Below are 16,095 nucleotides of genomic sequence, written 5' to 3' on the forward strand. Positions count from 1 at the left end.
TGGAAGCAGAGGCCGCGTCGAGATGGCCGAGCCTGTGTGCTGCTTTAGCGAGCGTGTCTCCGCAACCGCGTCGCACCGCGCCATGTGGGGGAGGGGCTGTGTGGGCAGGGCGGGGGGCCGAGCGGCGTTCGGCTGACGTCGTGAGGCAGAGAGCGGGGAGACGCCGGGGCCATAGGCGAAGCAAAAAAAAAAGGCTGATGTGTTTTTTTTCATACGCTCGAGTGCTGTCTGACCCTTTCGGTTTGTCCTCCTTCCCCCTTCCCCCCCTCCGCCTCTCTGTCTGTCTTTCCTCAAAGCTCCCCTCCAATGGGGTGACGACGTCATCGCGAAGAAGCGGTGACAGAGAACGTAGTGGAAGGGCAGCAGAGAGTGTTTCTCTCGTGCGTGCGTTGGCGCGTCTGTGTCTGCCTGTGATCGGGGCACGGGAGGCAGCGGGAGTGGGAGGGGGGAAGGAGACTGCCTCGATGCAGCGGCGCTGCGAAGCAAAGACAACAGCAAAGGATGGTGAGGTCAGTGGGGGGAGGGGGGTATAGCCGCCCTCTTCAAGGGAGGCAGGCGAAGCACTGCGGCGACAGAGACTTTGCTGAAAGTTTTCCCGTAAGCTTGCGAGAGAGCGCAAGGAATTCTGCGTTGGTATGGGTGGGTCGGTGTGTGTCCGCATGCAGAGGTGGAGGTGTGAGGGCGTCGTGGGGTTGAAAGGATGCGCCCTCTCGAGCTCCCACGCTTTTGGGCAGCCGAGAAGCTCCCGTTGCCCGACTATCATGGACGCCTTTTTCGCCACATCTCTCTGCCGCATGCACACTCACTCAGCGTGCGCTGCTTGGCGAAAGGTGCCTCGGTGCACCGGCCATGCCTGCGCAGAGCGCCTCCCGTATCCTCCCTCCTCCTCCAACATCACACCCCTTTCTCTTCCTTCCTCTCAAGCCATCGCCTCGCATGCGTGTGATTGCCCGTATGGGACTGTGTGCACACGCGCGTGCCCGCAAGCATTCGTGTCCCACAGCAGCACTGAGCCGTGGATATCCATCGAAGTAGCACTCACTCATGTCGTCGATGACGGCCCCACGAGATGCCGCTGTTCTCGCAGCACTGGAGCGGCTGGAGGTGGTGCGTGAGCGTCTTCACGATACCCTTCGCGAGGCCGCCTTCAGCTTTACGAATGCGCAGCGGGAGGAAGAGCAGACACGGGGCCGCCTTATTTCCTTTGAGGCGGTGCCCACGGCGCAAGGCACTCTTGAAGCTCTCGTGTCTCTCACCTGGAAGCCGACGCACGCCTCGGTGAGCGACTCTGTGGAGGCCCCCTGTGGTGACAGCGATGAAGCTGCGTTGGTCGGTGACAACAGCTTTGTGTGGGAGGTGGCTCTCGTGAAAGGCAAGCGCAGAAGAACGCAGCAGTCTGCAGCAGCGACGTCACCCCCGGCATCTCTGGCACCCGACTCTGCCGAAGAAGCGATTCGTTCTCCTCCAGACCCGATTTACTATCTTAGTGAGCACCCCTCCAGTGCCTTGCGAGAGTGCCAGGAAGCGTACAGACGTGTGTTGCACTGCGCCGTTGAAACGGTGAATGCTCAGCAGTGCGCGCTGGCGGCAGCGGCGGCCATGACGACGCCAAGTGCACATCAGCTGTAAGAACGTCCCTGTCGCTGTGCGTGCTGATTGAGAAGCGCGACGTAGGTTTGGGGGTCCCGGCATTTCTTTACCTGACAGCTTGTCGGCGTGAATGTGTGTGTGTGTGTGTACGCGCACGTGTGTATGGAGCAGATGCGGTCCCGATTTTCTCTTTCAGCGGACTCCGCCCACCGGTGCCTCGCGTAGGCGCACGTGCCCTTTCCCTTCGATAAGGAGGTGCAGAGAGTGGTGAAGATGCTAGATGGCCAACGCCTCTTACAATTCATTTTCGCCTGAGTGTGTGTGTGTGTGTGTGCGTACAAGTGGTGGGGAGGGGGGAGGGGGGCCATCGCCCGCTACGAGCCCTCCCTTTCTCCCTCTCCCCCCGTCATGCCTCCTCACCCTCTCACCCTTCCTCTCTCGCTCCCTCTCTCCCCCTCACTCGCTGGCATCCGGCATACCAATCTCCGCTGCACACACATGCACAGAGACAGACAGAGAGACACCATCAGTCACACAAAGCGTTACGTCGCATCGAGAGCGGAGGGCAAAAGGCTGCCTGATGAGGCGACCTGGTGGTTTCTTCAAGAAGCTAAAGGCGAAGGAGAAGCGCGCCTCCTCGCGCAAGCAGCGCGGCACCAAGGGCGCCTCCAAGGAAGACAGGCGTCGCAAGCACAATGAGCGAGTGGTGCTGTACGCAGCGAAGCGCGAGGCGGAGCAGCTCGCGGCAGTCAGCAGCTCCAGCGAAGATGAACCGTCGACAGACTCGGAAGCGGAGGAGCTCCGCCAGACAAGGTCGTTGCGGAAACTTCAGAAGCTGCTGAGAGTGGCGCCCGCTTCCGGCTCTCCGGCCGCATCGCACAAGCGTGCTCGCCAGCAATCTAAATCCTCAATACGTCATGATGGCATGGACGACGAAGAGGATGAACTGATGACAGGCGCGCAGAACAGCAGCCGCGATCTGGACAGCGATAACGCAAGTGTATCCACGTCTTCGTCGATCGATGGCAAGAGAAAACGCCGTGCGCCTCTGCAGCGGCATCGCGCTCGGGGTGCACGGGTCCACGCAGAAGCGAGCGCTGCACGCGTCGACGACAGTGACCTGGACGGAGAAAACTGGCGACTATACTTGGGTGATGTCAGCGGCAGTGACGACGAGGACAAGGAGGGTACTGATCGTAGTCTTGAGACCGACGATGAAGAGGTGACGGATCTGGGGGAGGAGACGGACGATGCCGACGATGTGGTTGACAAAGACCTTCTCATGGACATCGACGACGACAAGGAGGACAGCGACAGCAGCGATTGTGAGTCAAGCGGCGACGATGACAACCCGCTCTTCGACCTCTATAAGGACGATGCGGACGCTGAAGATGATGCTGATGGCACGGATCTCTTTGGTGATGAGATGATGTACGACGACGACGATGGCGACGAGGAGGGCGAAGAGCGGGAGGAGGCCTTTGTCGATAATGATGACCACGACGCGGCGTCGGACGAAGTCGTGGGAAAGAGCGCACGTGAGCGGCTTTTGCTGCAAAGCTTCCAGCTCGACACAAGCAGTGTGTCTATCCTGCGGCAGTGCGGCGCTGTTGGGGGGGCTAGCGACACGAAGGGCAACAACAGCAGCAGTGCTGTCTTGACAGAGGAAGATGAGTGGATGCGCAAGTACCATCTTGACTTGCACGGCCCGCCTGATGAGACTCCGCTGAGGCCGCTGCCGGTGCCGCACGCGGCGTTGGAGCTGCTGGCCGAATCGAACAAGCTTCTGCAGGCGCGCGCCGCTGAACGGCTGCAGGCAACCACGGACAAGAAGGAGCTGGGCATCTTCTTCGCTTCCCCAGAAGAGTGCGCTGCCGTACACCCCGAGAACGTTTCGGTGCTCGCTACGGAGCACGCGCGGCAGCACCTCCTTCACGCACCGTTTGACGTGCAGCGGTGCGCTGCGCCGTCGCCGTCAGCGCCTCAAGCAGCGGAGCCATGGACGGCGTGCCCGCCATACCTCCATCCTGTGCTGTGGGAGAAGTGGACGGCGTTCCGTGCACACCGAAGCCTGCCCACGTTCACGACAGAGGAGCGCGGCTTGCTGGATCTTCTTCAAGGCTACGCAGACCTTCTAGACACACTGCACTGCTGGCAGAATAGTGAGTCGAGGCGTGAGATCTTCGCGCTGCACCTACTCAATCACTGGTTCAAGGCCCGATCGGTCGTGCTGGCGCATGACACGCTGCTTGCAAAGCGCCAGGAGGAGGAGCGGCGGCGGCGTGGGCAGCAGACGCGGCGAAAGGGAAACGGTGGAGTCGCGCGGGGCAGCGGTGCTGTTTCTGCTGAAGTTGCGCCGCCCGCACAGCAGAGCAAGCTGCAGGTGACGAAGGCAGGCGAAGCTCGCGGCGAGGCCGTCGACGAAGTGCAAGAGGACGATGCAGAGGAGCTGGAGCTGCGCGACCGGGGCTTCAGCAAGACGCGCTTGTGCGTGATGTGTCCGCTGCGCAACCACGCCTACAAGTTTGTCTACTGCCTTGTCTCCATCCTGCGAGCCGACCCGTCCCAGTGCCCAAAGCTGAAAGTGTTCGATCAGGACTTCACAGAAATCGAGGAGGCCATCGACCCGACATTTAAGCGGCGGCCGCGAGACTACCAGCGCGCCTTCGAGGGCAACATCGACGACTCTTTCTGTGTGGGGCTTCGACTGGAGCCTGAGCGGGTGCACGTCTACGCGCACCCCCTCAACAGCGACGTGCTCCTCTGCTCGCCGCTCGGTCTGCGCCGCCGCATCGAAAAGAGCGGTGACGTTCTCGTCTCTCTCTCTTCCATTGAGGTGTGCCTTATCGAGGACGCGCATATGCTCTTCCAGCAAAACTGGATGCACGTCTCAGCTGTGCTGGAGCTGCTGAACAAGCGACCAACCGACACGACACACGGTCTCTCTGATCTGCGCCGCGTCTACGCGTGGGCGCTGGAAGGCAAGAGCGGCCGCCACCGCCAGACGATCGTGTCGACGGACGTGTGTAACGCAACGATGCTGTCCACCCTCCGCACAGCATCCGTGAACAACTCAGGGAAACTCGTGCTGCATCGTCGCGCCGATCCAGGTGTGCTGTCGCGGGTGCTAGTCCCGGTGCGGCAGCACTTCATTCGCTTCGACCCAGCCTCACTGGCCACCGTCGACGATGACCGCTTCGAGCTCTTCACGAAGCAGGTGTACGAGGCCAAGATCAACGCCATGGCCGAGCGCGGCGTCCGCATTATCATCTTCGTGCCCTCGTACTTCGACTTTGTACGCGTGCGTAACTACCTCCACCGTGAGTACGGCGAGAGCTGCGTGGCGCTGTGCGAGTACACTTCGCTCAAGCAGCAGCGTCAGGCCCTCGGCCAGTTCTCTGACCTCGAACGGCCGGTGCTGCTGGTGACGGAGCGGTTCTACTACTTCAAGCGGTACTTTGTAAAGCTCGCCGAGGTGCTTATCTTCTATAGCCCGCCAATGTTCCCCGAGTATTACGCGTCCCTCACGAACAGGCTCGTGGCGACGTCGCCGAGCGCCTTCACCATGACACTCTACTGCCGCTACGACACCCACGAGCTGAACCGCGTGGTAGGCACGTCGCGCATGGCGCAGCTGCTCGAGCGCGACTCCGGCGTGTTTTCCTTCATCACCTCGTAGGGCGGCAGAGACGCAGCGGGTGAAAACAAAGAAAAAGAGGAGGCGGACGGCGTAGCGGATGGCGTCGGCCATGTGGATGCTGAACTCGCTGATGCATGCGGGTCGAGGTATCAAACGGTGCCCGGTGCGTGCGCCCCGCCCCTCTCTAAGGATCCGACTAAGCAGAGAATGCATAAGCAGTCTTAACAGCGCGCAGCTGCTGTGTTTTTATCCGTTGCTGCGTTGTCCCAAACGGCACAAGCGGTCCAAACAACGTGTACTCGCCTCCGTGTCGCAGATGTGCGTCGTGCAGTGCTCGTGTGATGGGTCGGGGTGGCGGCTCTTAGCCATCACCTCTCTCCTGCTGCTGCCGGCTCCCGCCCCCGTGCCAGCCTACTGAGGCCTCCCCTCATCGGTCGAGTCAAGGAGCGATGGATGTTCAGACCCCCAAACCCACAGGTACACGAGCATCTCCACTCTGTGGGGAGGGGGTGGCCCTCACACGCAAGCATCTCAGCCCATATGGCATCTCGAGCGCTCCTCCACAGCCTCTGCACCGAACGCACAGTCCTTCCCCCACCCCCTCCGTCTCTCTCTCTAACCCCTCCCCCTGCTCCCCCTTTCTTACTTGCCGGCCCGCATGATGGGTGAACAGCAGCGTTGCCGTTGCAAGAACAGGACGCGAAGAGCAGCACATAGCAAGCGGACATAGTATTTCCAAGCATACATTACACACACGCGCATATAGAGAGAGGGAGGGACATACACACTCATATATATAAGCACACTGTGACGTGAACAGCCGCAGGAAACGATAGAGGGGAGGGAGGGAAGGGGCAAAGCGAAGTTCCGCATTGAAGAAGAACGTGTGCTCGTCGGCCGCACGTGTTGTGCGGGGCTTCTCTGATCGGCCGGCTGCAGGGGGTGAAGGGTGTAGGGGAGGAGGAAGGTGAGGACGGATCTATGTGAAGTCTGTTCGTGTTTTTTCGCGCGCGCTTGCGAAAGTGATTCCGATATCTGTAACCTCTAAAGGAAAGAGGGGGGAGTGTTAATAGACTGTGTTGCCCTTACGTGAGCAGATGACCAGCACCGTTTTTGAGTTCGTGCAGGGCAACGAGCGCCTCGACTGGCGCGTCCTAGTCTCCATTGACGTCGAGCGCTTGCTGAAGTCCACGAACGTGGAAACGCTGCAGCGCATCGTCGAGAACATCGCCTTCTCCCGTGTCACGCGCGATGAGGCTTCCCTGTTCTCGCCGGATCACGTCCTGCACCTGTTTCAGCTGTGCCAGCTGGTCATTCAGTACTTGGTGTACTCGCAGGACATCCTCGCCAAGATCAACAACAAACTGAACGACCGCCTGGAGGGTCAGCAGGCGACTATACAGGAGCAGGAGGGGGCGCTTCAACGGCTCTCCGATGAGACTAGCCTGCTGAAGAAGCAGGTCAAGACGCAGCGCCGCACGTTGTTGGCGTACGAGTACAACGCACAGGCAGCGTTGGCTCACGGGCTGGCTAGCAGGGGCGCTGCGGCGGCGGCGGCCGGTACCCCTGCACCTTTATACGTTTGCCCGTACTGCGCGGAGGAGTACCACAAGGCCGAGTCCATGCAGTCGCACCTGCGCAAGAGGCACATGATGGCAGCCGCGCCGGCGAGCTTTCGGACTGGAGGCGCCGCCACCCCTCCCCCGCGGCCCACCTTCAGTGACGGCGGCGCACCCTATCACGAACGCCCGGCGTCCCCCATGCCGCCTGCCACAGGTGCGCCAACAGCTGTGCCACCCGCGGCTACTGCTCCCACCGCAACCGCGGAGGATACGATGACGCTCCAGCAGCTTCGCCACCGTGTGGACCAGTTGGAAAAGGACCGGGAAGCAATGGAGCGGCAGCAGCGGGAAAACCTAATGCTTATGCTGCTGGGCGCCGCGCGATCGCAGCCGGCGTCCCCGCCACCACCACAGCAGCAACCGCAGCAGGCCGCGCCGGCGCCCTCCGCCACAGGTGCGCCGCCGCCTGCCTCGCCGCCATCGCCGCCGTCAGTAGCAAAAACAGAAGCTGCGGGGGACGACGTCCCAGCGCACCTGCGCGGCGTACCTGTGGTGCCGGACATCAGCGCCATGATGAGCTACAACCTCTCCTGCCAGCGCGAGGCCTCGGAGAACGCGCTGCGACGCCAACTGGTGAACCTGGAGGCGGAGATACGAGCGCTGAGGGCGGGTAAGTCTACCGCAGCGTCAACGGAGCTGGCGAAAGCGTCACCGCCGCCGCCATCATCCGTCCCCGCTCTCGGCGTCACTGCGTCCAGTGGCGTCCCTGCCGTTGTGCGGCCGGCGTGGGTCGCGGAACTGGAGAACGCGCAGCAACGCCAGCACCAGCAGCAGCCGTCCAGCGGCTCCCCAGCTACCCTTCCTCTCGCACCACCGCCGTCACCGCCACCATCACAAGTTGCAGCCACTCCTACAACGCCGCCTCTGCAGCAGCATGGCGACACAATCAGCGTGACGGGGCCATCCCTTGTACCACCACCGTCGCACTCGCAGACGCCCTCGCTCAGCGTGCCGTCGCCCTTGCAGCCCAGCTCCCCGGCACCGCCGCCAAGCTCCGCCACTCCAGAGCGGCAGCAACCCTCGCCGACAGTTCCGCCCCCTGTGCCCTCGGTGCTACGCCCCCCCACGGCCGCCGTCCTGATACCCTCCCCAGTCACGGCGGCCACAACGAAGGGCAAGGCACCTGCAGCTCCCACTCCTACGCCGTCCGTGAGTACCCCACAGCTGCCAAAGGTGCATCAGAAGCCGGGCTGCTTGCTGGACAGCAGCACGAACTCGAGCCTCACATCCACCTCGACAGTGCCGCCGCATCGCGCCGTCAGCAAGGGGCCCCCAGGTGCCTCGATCTCTCTCACTAGCGATGCACCGGCGCCAACGTCAGCCTCGGCATCCCCTGGGGCGCCTGGCAGTGCAGCATCGGCGACGGCAACTATGGCATTCGCCTCTGTAACACCCATTCCGCTGCCATCGACAACCTCCGCAAGCTCCCTCGCCACCCCTGTCCCTTTTCCTGGGCCTGGTGTGGGACCATACTTTTCCTCTCGCCCTTCTCCGTCTGCAGCTGCGGTGCCGGTGCCAGCGCTGCTCCCGATCACACCGCCGCCGGCCACGCACAGCAGCACCAGCCCCGCGCAGCAGCACTCGTACACGGCGCAATCCTCGACAGCGTCGCAGTCCGTAAGCAGCACACACCCCGGCCCGACGCCCCCGGTCACAACGCCACCCCTCCCAGTCCCAGTCGTGGCGGGTGGCACTGGCGGTAACAGCACCACCGTCAGTGGCTGGTCTCCACCAGCGCCAGTGCTCAGTACCGCCAGCGTGCCGGTGCCAGCGTCGGCAGCGGTGCCTCTGGCCGTTAGGCCCTTCCGGCAGTCCAGCAGCAGCAGCAGCAGCGACTCGCAATACAGCATTGGCGGTTGGCGCTAATGCGGGGAGAAGTTTAGCGAGCTGAGCGTTGAGCTTCTCCTGTCTCCCTCCCCTCTCACCTTTTATTCATCCCTGTCTCCTGATGCCCCGCACACACACACACGCACATCTTTACACACAGAGAGACGCAAACCTCAAGGGCGTTTAGGCAGTGATGCGCCGAAAGAGGAGGGGTGCGCGCGTTTGTCTGCGTATAGTGATGCCACAGAGAATCCCTTTCTGTGTGCGTGTGTGTGTATGGGGGGAGGGGGGCACACGTGTTGTAAATACGCTTATTTGTGTGCCTCTTCAACGCGGGCCTGTAATAGAGCTCATAGAAGTGCCGACTCCCTCCCCTTGGACCGCTCCCCACCATCCACCTATACGCATGCTCGCTTGTGCCCACCAACATCAGCCAGAGACAGGGGGAAAGAGGTGCGAAGGAATCGAGGTGCCACCTGTTTCCTGCGTGGCCTCCTCCTCCTCTCCCACCGCTCCTTCCGTTAAGGGGAGGGGCCTAGTGTGGCGGTGCGACGGGCCCTGCCCACTGTTGCCTGCAATGAGATGTCTATGACGCACAGGAGGTGCGGATGCGGAGCTGTGCTCAACGCGCTCACACAAGCACAGCTTTTTCTCTCTACCCCCCACACACACACACACCTATCATCGACGGCCCACCTCCGCGCCTCATCCCCTCTCCTCTTCCTCAACACTCGACAGGATACATACGTGCGAGTCTCGGAGGAGGTCCTAAAAGCGGGTTGCTGCTTCTGTGTGTATCTCCGTGTGTGTGTGTGTGCGTCTGTTCGACCCAATCACATCGGCTTCTGTCTCTTTCTCACTATTCGCCACACTCCGGCCCCCTCCTCGCATGTGAAGCCCGTGATCACATGCGAGGACTGCAACGTGTGCCGCGGTACCGGGACCCCCTGGTCCGCAATGTTGCTCGAATGCTTCTCCGCGGCTTGCAAGAGCAGCATCACGCAACGTCCTCGCAACAGGTCGAGCTGGAGGTGCGACTTGGCAGCATCCTAGCGCACGCTCGTGCACGCCAGCTGGACGTACCCGTTGCCGTAGCGTCGCCAGCCTTGATGGATGAGTCCGCACGCACTGTCTACGAATTCCACCCCGGCCTTTCGCAGCCACTGCTGCAAGGGATACAGGTGGCTCTGCGAGAGGCGGGTCTGGCCACGCAAAGCGACATGCACCTACCATTCATGAAAGCTGATGCAGTGCTGCTTCTCACCAATGCGAAGCGCCTTCTCTGCCGCTATCATAGACTGCACGGAGCATCCCCCGGCAAGCACGCAGACAGTGCCAAGGCGGCCGCCTCGCCCCGCCAGGCGCCGGTGTACAACCCGCTCTCCCTCACCCATGGTATCACCGTTCTGTCGGCGGAGCACAAGAGACGGTTGGCTTGGATGGACATGTGCTGCCCAGGCTGGTGCGCGGACGTGCGCTTCGCTCTCTCTTCGGAGACCTCTGTGCCGATCGAGCTCACCGATGCAACGAAAGAGGCGGCGGTGTCGTCTCGGTGCCGGTTGCGTGCGTGCGTTCCGGTGGGTCCGTTTTTCTCCGTGCAACTGACACAATCGACGCTCATCGAGGATGTCTGGTGGTACCCGCCCCACGAGGTGCGCTCCTACCTTGAGAGGGGCGGGAGTGTGTCGTCGTCGTCATCGTCCGCGGCGACCACAGGCACCACGACGTTCGGTGTCGGCACGGTGATCCCAACCCCAGCGCTCCTCATGCCGGAAAAAGCAGCAGAGCGCACAGGTTGGTACGGCATGGGTGCGTCGAATATCGAGGTAGAGGTGGAGGTCAACCTGCCTGCGCTGTTGCGTGAGTGGAAGCGCTTGTATGGGGGTGCTGCCGTGTCTGCGTACCTGTCTGCCTCGGGGCTTGTGTGTACAACATGCGCCGGCACTGCACTGGCAAGCGACGCATCACTTAAGCCGCCATTAGCGATGGCGACAGGAGATGACGACACTGATATGCACGCGATGCTCTTGGCGGAGAGAGAAGACCCGCTCCTCTTGCGTATGGCCGAAGAAATGATGGCGGTGGTGCAGTTTCTCACAAAGGTGCGCATCGCCGAGTGAGGTCCGCACCATTGCGCAGCAGGGGTCTTCCGTCTTTTTCGTCCCCTCCGTTTCCCCTCGCGCACCTCCTTCGGCCACGACCTCCTCATTAACGACACTCGGCAAGATGAGGGAGGGATGCCAGCACGTCGCGCGCATAGTGGGCAAGCGCGGGGGTGGAAGAGGGTGGGCAGGCATGTGCCGTATAAGTCCCTCTTCACAAGTACGCGCAGGCACACACACACACACTCGTGGAGTCACTGAAGAGCACCGGGGAGAAGTGCGGGGAGATGGAATGGGGGTCTCCCTGTGCGTGTGTGTGTATTCAGAGGACTGTATTTCAGGCATAGGTGGCGAAGGGCTTTAGGGTGTGAAGAAGGTGCCTCGCCATGGTCTGCGCTGCCGTCTCCTGATGGTCTGCTGCGACAAACTGCCCCAGTGACGGTGGTGCGGCGTGGGGAGGTGTCCAAGGCCGCCGCCGGTGGGTCTCCACGGCCGTGAAGCTGCACAAGGAAGGACGATGCGTGGGGAGCCTACGCTCCACTGTGTGTCCCCTCTACCCCCCCCACCCCCTCCTCCCACACGCTCCTTGGCATCTGCCCTTGATTTCCCTTTCACGCTGAACCGCCCCCCCCTCCTTCCTCTCTCCCCACTTTGTCATCGGCGCACAGGAGCCTTACGATGCTCTGGAAGTTCGTTGCCGGTGGCCTCGTCGGCTCGGCCTGCTCGGCCTACCATCGCGCCCCCACGAATGTCTCCCTGGCGCTCGACCCGCCAACGCTGTCCATCATTATGGACCCAAGCAAAGACATTGTCCCCATCCGCGCGGTCATCGTGGGAGGCGGCTACGCTGGCAGTAAAATGGCCTTTCAGCTGGACAGCATGTTCGACGTAACGCACATCGATGAGAAAAATTTCTTCGAGCTCACCAACGACATAATACCCATCATTGCCAACCCGTGGAAGGAGGATGTGAATACGATAGCGTGCCGGCGTATGATGGTGCTGCATCGGTACTACCTCAAGCGCAGCAACGTGGTAACGGGCACCGTGACGGGTGTGGATGCAAGGCAGGTGTATCTGCGCGACGGCCGCACTGTTCCCTACGACCTCCTCTTCCTTGCGACGGGCGAGCGCAAGCCGTTCCCTTTCCAAACTCGCGAGCGCACCATATCCGGGCGAGTGCAGGAGCTGAAGCGCTTCAACGAATTCCTGCAGTCCTGCAAGAAAGTCGCCGTCGTTGGCGGCGGCCCCGTCGGCACGTCCCTCGCACACGACTTGGCCAGAGCCCGGCCAGACCTGCAGGTGCATCTGTTTCACCAGCGGGCGGAGCTGCTGCCGCGCCTCCCCGGTGTGTGTCGGCGCCACGCTCAGGAGAAGCTGCGGTCGAACCCAAACCTGCACCTGCGCCTGCTCACCCGCGTGACAGATGTGGAGGGGGTGGTTCTGCCGGGCCACGGGGAAAAGGCGGCCTCGTCCTCCTCACCTATACAACGCCCGTCAGCCCTTCAGCTGGTGAAACCTCCCAGCTCCGACGTGGCGTCGCCCGAGTCGTCGCTGACACTCGCCACAGCCAACGCACCGTGGTGGCGGTCACTGCTGAAAGCTGTCCGGCCCCACCGCGGCGTCGTCCCTGGTCAATTCAGTGTCCACTACGACACGCTGCAGAGGGAGGTACGGCCTCAGCAATCCATTCTCCAGCAGGTGTACTACGGCAAGCGGGACGAGGTGGAGGAGTGCGAGGCAGTGCAGGAGCGCGGGGTTGAAGAAGGCTTCGATTACGTCTTCGCGCTGACCGGCGACACCCCCCGGCCTATCCAATGGGGTGAGTCGCAGGGTACGTCGGCCAAACCACCCAACATCCTGCGCGAACACGAGACGAGAGATGGCCATTACCGCGTCAGCACACTCATGCAGCTTTTAGATCACCCAAACATCTTTGGTGTGGGGCGGTGCACAAACCTGCCGGTCGTGCGCGGCTACGGCTCCAGCGACGTTGAAGCGCGGACCCTTTTTCGGGAGCTGAACTCCGTCGTCAACAACCCGACAAGAGCGCTTCTGCACTCCCGAGACGGCGTTCAGCTGTCCCGCATGCGCATTCCACGCATGCACGTCCGCCTCGGCGTTGACGACGCCGTTGGGTGCACACCGTGGTCGGGCGGTATGACCGGCGTCTCGTCGGTGCACGAGTTCTTGCAAGACCGCAGCTATCTCATGAAGGACTTCCAGAAGCCCGTCTTCTACAAGCAGCAGGACCAGGCAAAGGTCAAGCAGCGGGTGTCGCAGTGGCTCGCTGATGAAGTGACCGACATCATCGACTTCTCCCACTGCTGAGGTGGGCAGTGGGACCGCCACATGAAGGAAGAAGGAAATGACGTCTCTCTCTATGCCCACATAGCCACTCTATGCACTTGGCTGATGAAGGGACGGTGACGGTGGCGATGACGACAACGTGCGTGGCTGTGCGCAACGAACCCCCTCGTCAGGGCGGCTTCTCGGTCGTCCGGCGCTCTTTTGTATGCGCGTGCGGGAGGTGTGCACCCGCTCCTCACAAGTCGGCATCATCGCTCCGTTTCAGCGGTTGTCGCTGCCTTCTTCACATGATGACTGACTCTCGTGGGCATGGACGTGTTAGCTGCTCCCTCCTCCCGCCTGCAGGTGCAGCTCCGCCGCACATCCACAAATCCTCCTCTCTTATTCCCCGTCTCGCGCGTGCGACTGGAGAGGGTGTGTGTGTGTGTGTTGGGGGGGTGATGATGATGAATGCCGTCGATGAAGCCGTCACACGGTGTACGATTCCTGCAGGCTACTCTTCCCCATACACACACATGCACATGCACATGCGCACACACAGAGAGGCAAAGGTCTCTTAACCTCAGCCAGCGAACCATAGAGAGGCCCCCTTCATGGCGTCCTAAGCCGGGTCCCCTCTCCCCACTCCGTTGGCGGTAACTTTCACGCGACATCTTCCACCTAACCAAAGGGCACAACCACCTCTGGAGCGGCTCCACTGCCTCTCCGGGTCACGGTTGCCCGCGGGGCACCGCTCTTGGCACCCACGATCTCGACGGACGTCCTACCCTCCCTCCATCCTCCATCCACTTTTGGTGTGCCCCGGCACACAAACGTAAGCGCATACCTCGTTCTTTTCGGGTGTTGCGCGCTCATGTGAGCGAGCTACAGAAGGTGCAGGTCAGCCCCAGCGCAGCGGAACACAAGGAGCAGCGCCACCTCGGGTTGTCTCTCCACACCGCCCCCGGGCTCCGCAATAGCTCCTCCCCGGTCGCGCATGCCGCTGCGTTCGTGCTACACCTACGCCTATCGCCTGACATAGACCTCACCGCATACGAGGCAGCAACGCAGCGGTTCGACTTGAGTGTGCTACCGACTCCCGGTGGTGGCCCCCACCCCCGCTACTGTGCCGGTGACGGCGGTGGACGTAGATGAAGGCAGCGTTGAGGGGGAAGCGCATCTGCGCCCTCTTCCTCAGCGTCCACACCGATGAGCAGGCTTCGGATAGCGATGAGAGCTATATGGCAACCGCCGCAGGCCGCGAGCGCAATGCTTTGGCCCAGAGAGCAGTAGCGGCGGTACGTCTGCAACCGCTCCTCCAGCGGAGACGCGCTGGGGTCGGCACCGCCGCCTTCCTCCTCGAGCGTGCGTTTTATGCTCCCCCGGAAGAGGATCGCATGAATCGCCTTGATGCGTTGCAGGCCACACTACCACCGAGGTCACGATCCTCGGCGACGCCACGATGTCTTTGACTAGTGCTCCCTGTCGACGCCAAGCGCGTCGCCCGCAGGTGCGCGTTGGCGCTCCGTTGCGTATCGTTCTTGCAGGATGGTGGCGCTAGTGCGGCACTGTCCTAGCCGCGTATCTTCCACCAAAGATTCGCCGTCCGCTCGCCCACGCGGGGGCGGCAAGGCACTGCTTCCCCGACTCGCGCGCTCCTGCATCGCGGTTGTGGCGTGATATATCCCTGTCACCGAGTAAAAGGCGTACCAGCGCTTCTACGAGGAACGCCGTTGCCGGCGTGACGAGTGACACGCGCCAGAGGGGAGAGGCAGAGCGACGACATTGACGGAGGGGGAAAGGGGTTCAGCCGGAGAGTGCGCGCGTGCGTCTGCCCCATGCCTCCCCAAGCGCGCGACACGGGCGTGGTGCTCACCGCAGAGAGCAAGCCAAACGTGCGGAGACGGAAGTTTTCCCGGCCGCAGTACCAAACGGATACCTCGCCGGCCACCACCACCACCCCCTGTCGCATCGCGGCACATGAACGCACCGATCCGCCTTCAGCATGTGGACGGTGGGTGTTAACCAGACCGCGGCGGAGGAGCTTGAGAGAAAAGGGGGAGGCATCGCGTACGCGTGTCCAATGGCGCCTGCCCGTCGCGCGTTTCCTGATTGGCCACTCCTCGAAATCGCAGCGGGACACTGCAGATGCGGCCCCCGTTCTATAGAAAGAGAGATCGGAGTTGCCGCACGGGAGGATGACGAGCCACAGCAGCGGCGCTGGCGACAGGCTCGTCGACGGCTTGATCACTCGTCGCCTCGCCTGGCACGCTGAGCAGCGTGACGACCTTTTGTGTCGTCCTTGCCCAGCAGCCGACGGTAACTCCCGCCCGGAACGGCTTACGATGAGGATGCAACGCCTCTGCTGCATGTGGGTGGCACCGCAGAATGCGCGCACCATCAGGGCCGCGTGCAAGCACACTGGGGCGATGCTGGGGAGCCGCGCCTCGGGCTGCTCTGACGACGCTGTAGGTGGACACCCGTGGCCAAATAAGAAGCCGAAGCGGCGGAGGACCTTCCCCACCACCACCACCGCGGCGGTGCGGGTGAGGGACAGCACACCCGTGAAGGGTTCGGCGGCTTCTCTGCGCAGCACTGCGCGTCTACGGCATTCTTTTTATCCCTCCCATTGCCCCATCACCAGCTCGTGAGAAGAGAGCGCGTGACGGCAGCGACTCACCTGGCCGAGCGGCAGGCAGAGCGGGTGCTGAAGTGGGCGGGTCTGTGGATTAGCAACCTCGAGTGCAGGCGTCGGCGATGTCGAGGTGGTCCGATGCATCCGTTGGACGTCTAGGCACTAAGGTGGGGGGCACAAAGGGAGGCGATGCAGAAGGAGGCGCTACAACACAGCAAAACACTGCGCATGTGCCATGGCAGAGATGTGCCGCTGCAGCGGGTGCTGTGTTTCTGCTGTCGCTCGTTTCCTTCGCTCCCTCACATGGCGCTTCAGAGGACACACACACCGAAACTCCTTTCTGCACGTTGATGGGTGAGTCGATGTCACGCAAGCAGAATGCACAACTCA

General features: G+C 62.1%; 5 protein-coding genes across 5 annotated transcripts; all 5 read left to right on the forward strand.

Moving 5' to 3' along the window:
* Positions 1 to 1,044: 1,044 nt before the first annotated feature.
* On the forward strand, positions 1,045 to 1,629 carry LSCM1_04840 (uncharacterized protein; the record flags this gene model as incomplete). The annotated part of the gene is made up of 1 exon (XM_067322328.1): positions 1,045 to 1,629. One exon carries the CDS (start codon positions 1,045 to 1,047, stop codon positions 1,627 to 1,629), a length of 585 nt encoding a protein of 194 aa, XP_067180101.1.
* Positions 1,630 to 2,170: 541 nt separating this feature from the next.
* LSCM1_04841 (uncharacterized protein) lies at positions 2,171 to 5,269 on the forward strand (the record flags this gene model as incomplete). The annotated part of the gene is made up of 1 exon (XM_067322329.1): positions 2,171 to 5,269. One exon carries the CDS (start codon positions 2,171 to 2,173, stop codon positions 5,267 to 5,269), a length of 3,099 nt encoding a protein of 1,032 aa, XP_067180102.1.
* Positions 5,270 to 6,327: 1,058 nt separating this feature from the next.
* On the forward strand, positions 6,328 to 8,718 carry LSCM1_04842 (uncharacterized protein; the record flags this gene model as incomplete). Its single annotated transcript, XM_067322330.1, has 1 exon — positions 6,328 to 8,718. The coding sequence occupies one exon, from the start codon at positions 6,328 to 6,330 to the stop codon at positions 8,716 to 8,718; it is 2,391 nt and encodes a 796-aa protein (XP_067180103.1).
* Positions 8,719 to 9,287: 569 nt separating this feature from the next.
* On the forward strand, positions 9,288 to 10,799 carry LSCM1_04843 (uncharacterized protein; the record flags this gene model as incomplete). The annotated part of the gene is made up of 1 exon (XM_067322331.1): positions 9,288 to 10,799. The coding sequence occupies one exon, from the start codon at positions 9,288 to 9,290 to the stop codon at positions 10,797 to 10,799; it is 1,512 nt and encodes a 503-aa protein (XP_067180104.1).
* Positions 10,800 to 11,459: 660 nt separating this feature from the next.
* LSCM1_04844 (uncharacterized protein) lies at positions 11,460 to 13,112 on the forward strand (the record flags this gene model as incomplete). The annotated part of the gene is made up of 1 exon (XM_067322332.1): positions 11,460 to 13,112. The coding sequence occupies one exon, from the start codon at positions 11,460 to 11,462 to the stop codon at positions 13,110 to 13,112; it is 1,653 nt and encodes a 550-aa protein (XP_067180105.1).
* Between the last annotated feature and the right edge of the window lie 2,983 nt (positions 13,113 to 16,095).

Source organism: Leishmania martiniquensis, chromosome 14 (assembly GCF_017916325.1).
Source record: "Leishmania martiniquensis isolate LSCM1 chromosome 14, whole genome shotgun sequence".
NCBI lineage: Eukaryota > Euglenozoa > Kinetoplastea > Trypanosomatida > Trypanosomatidae > Leishmania > Leishmania martiniquensis.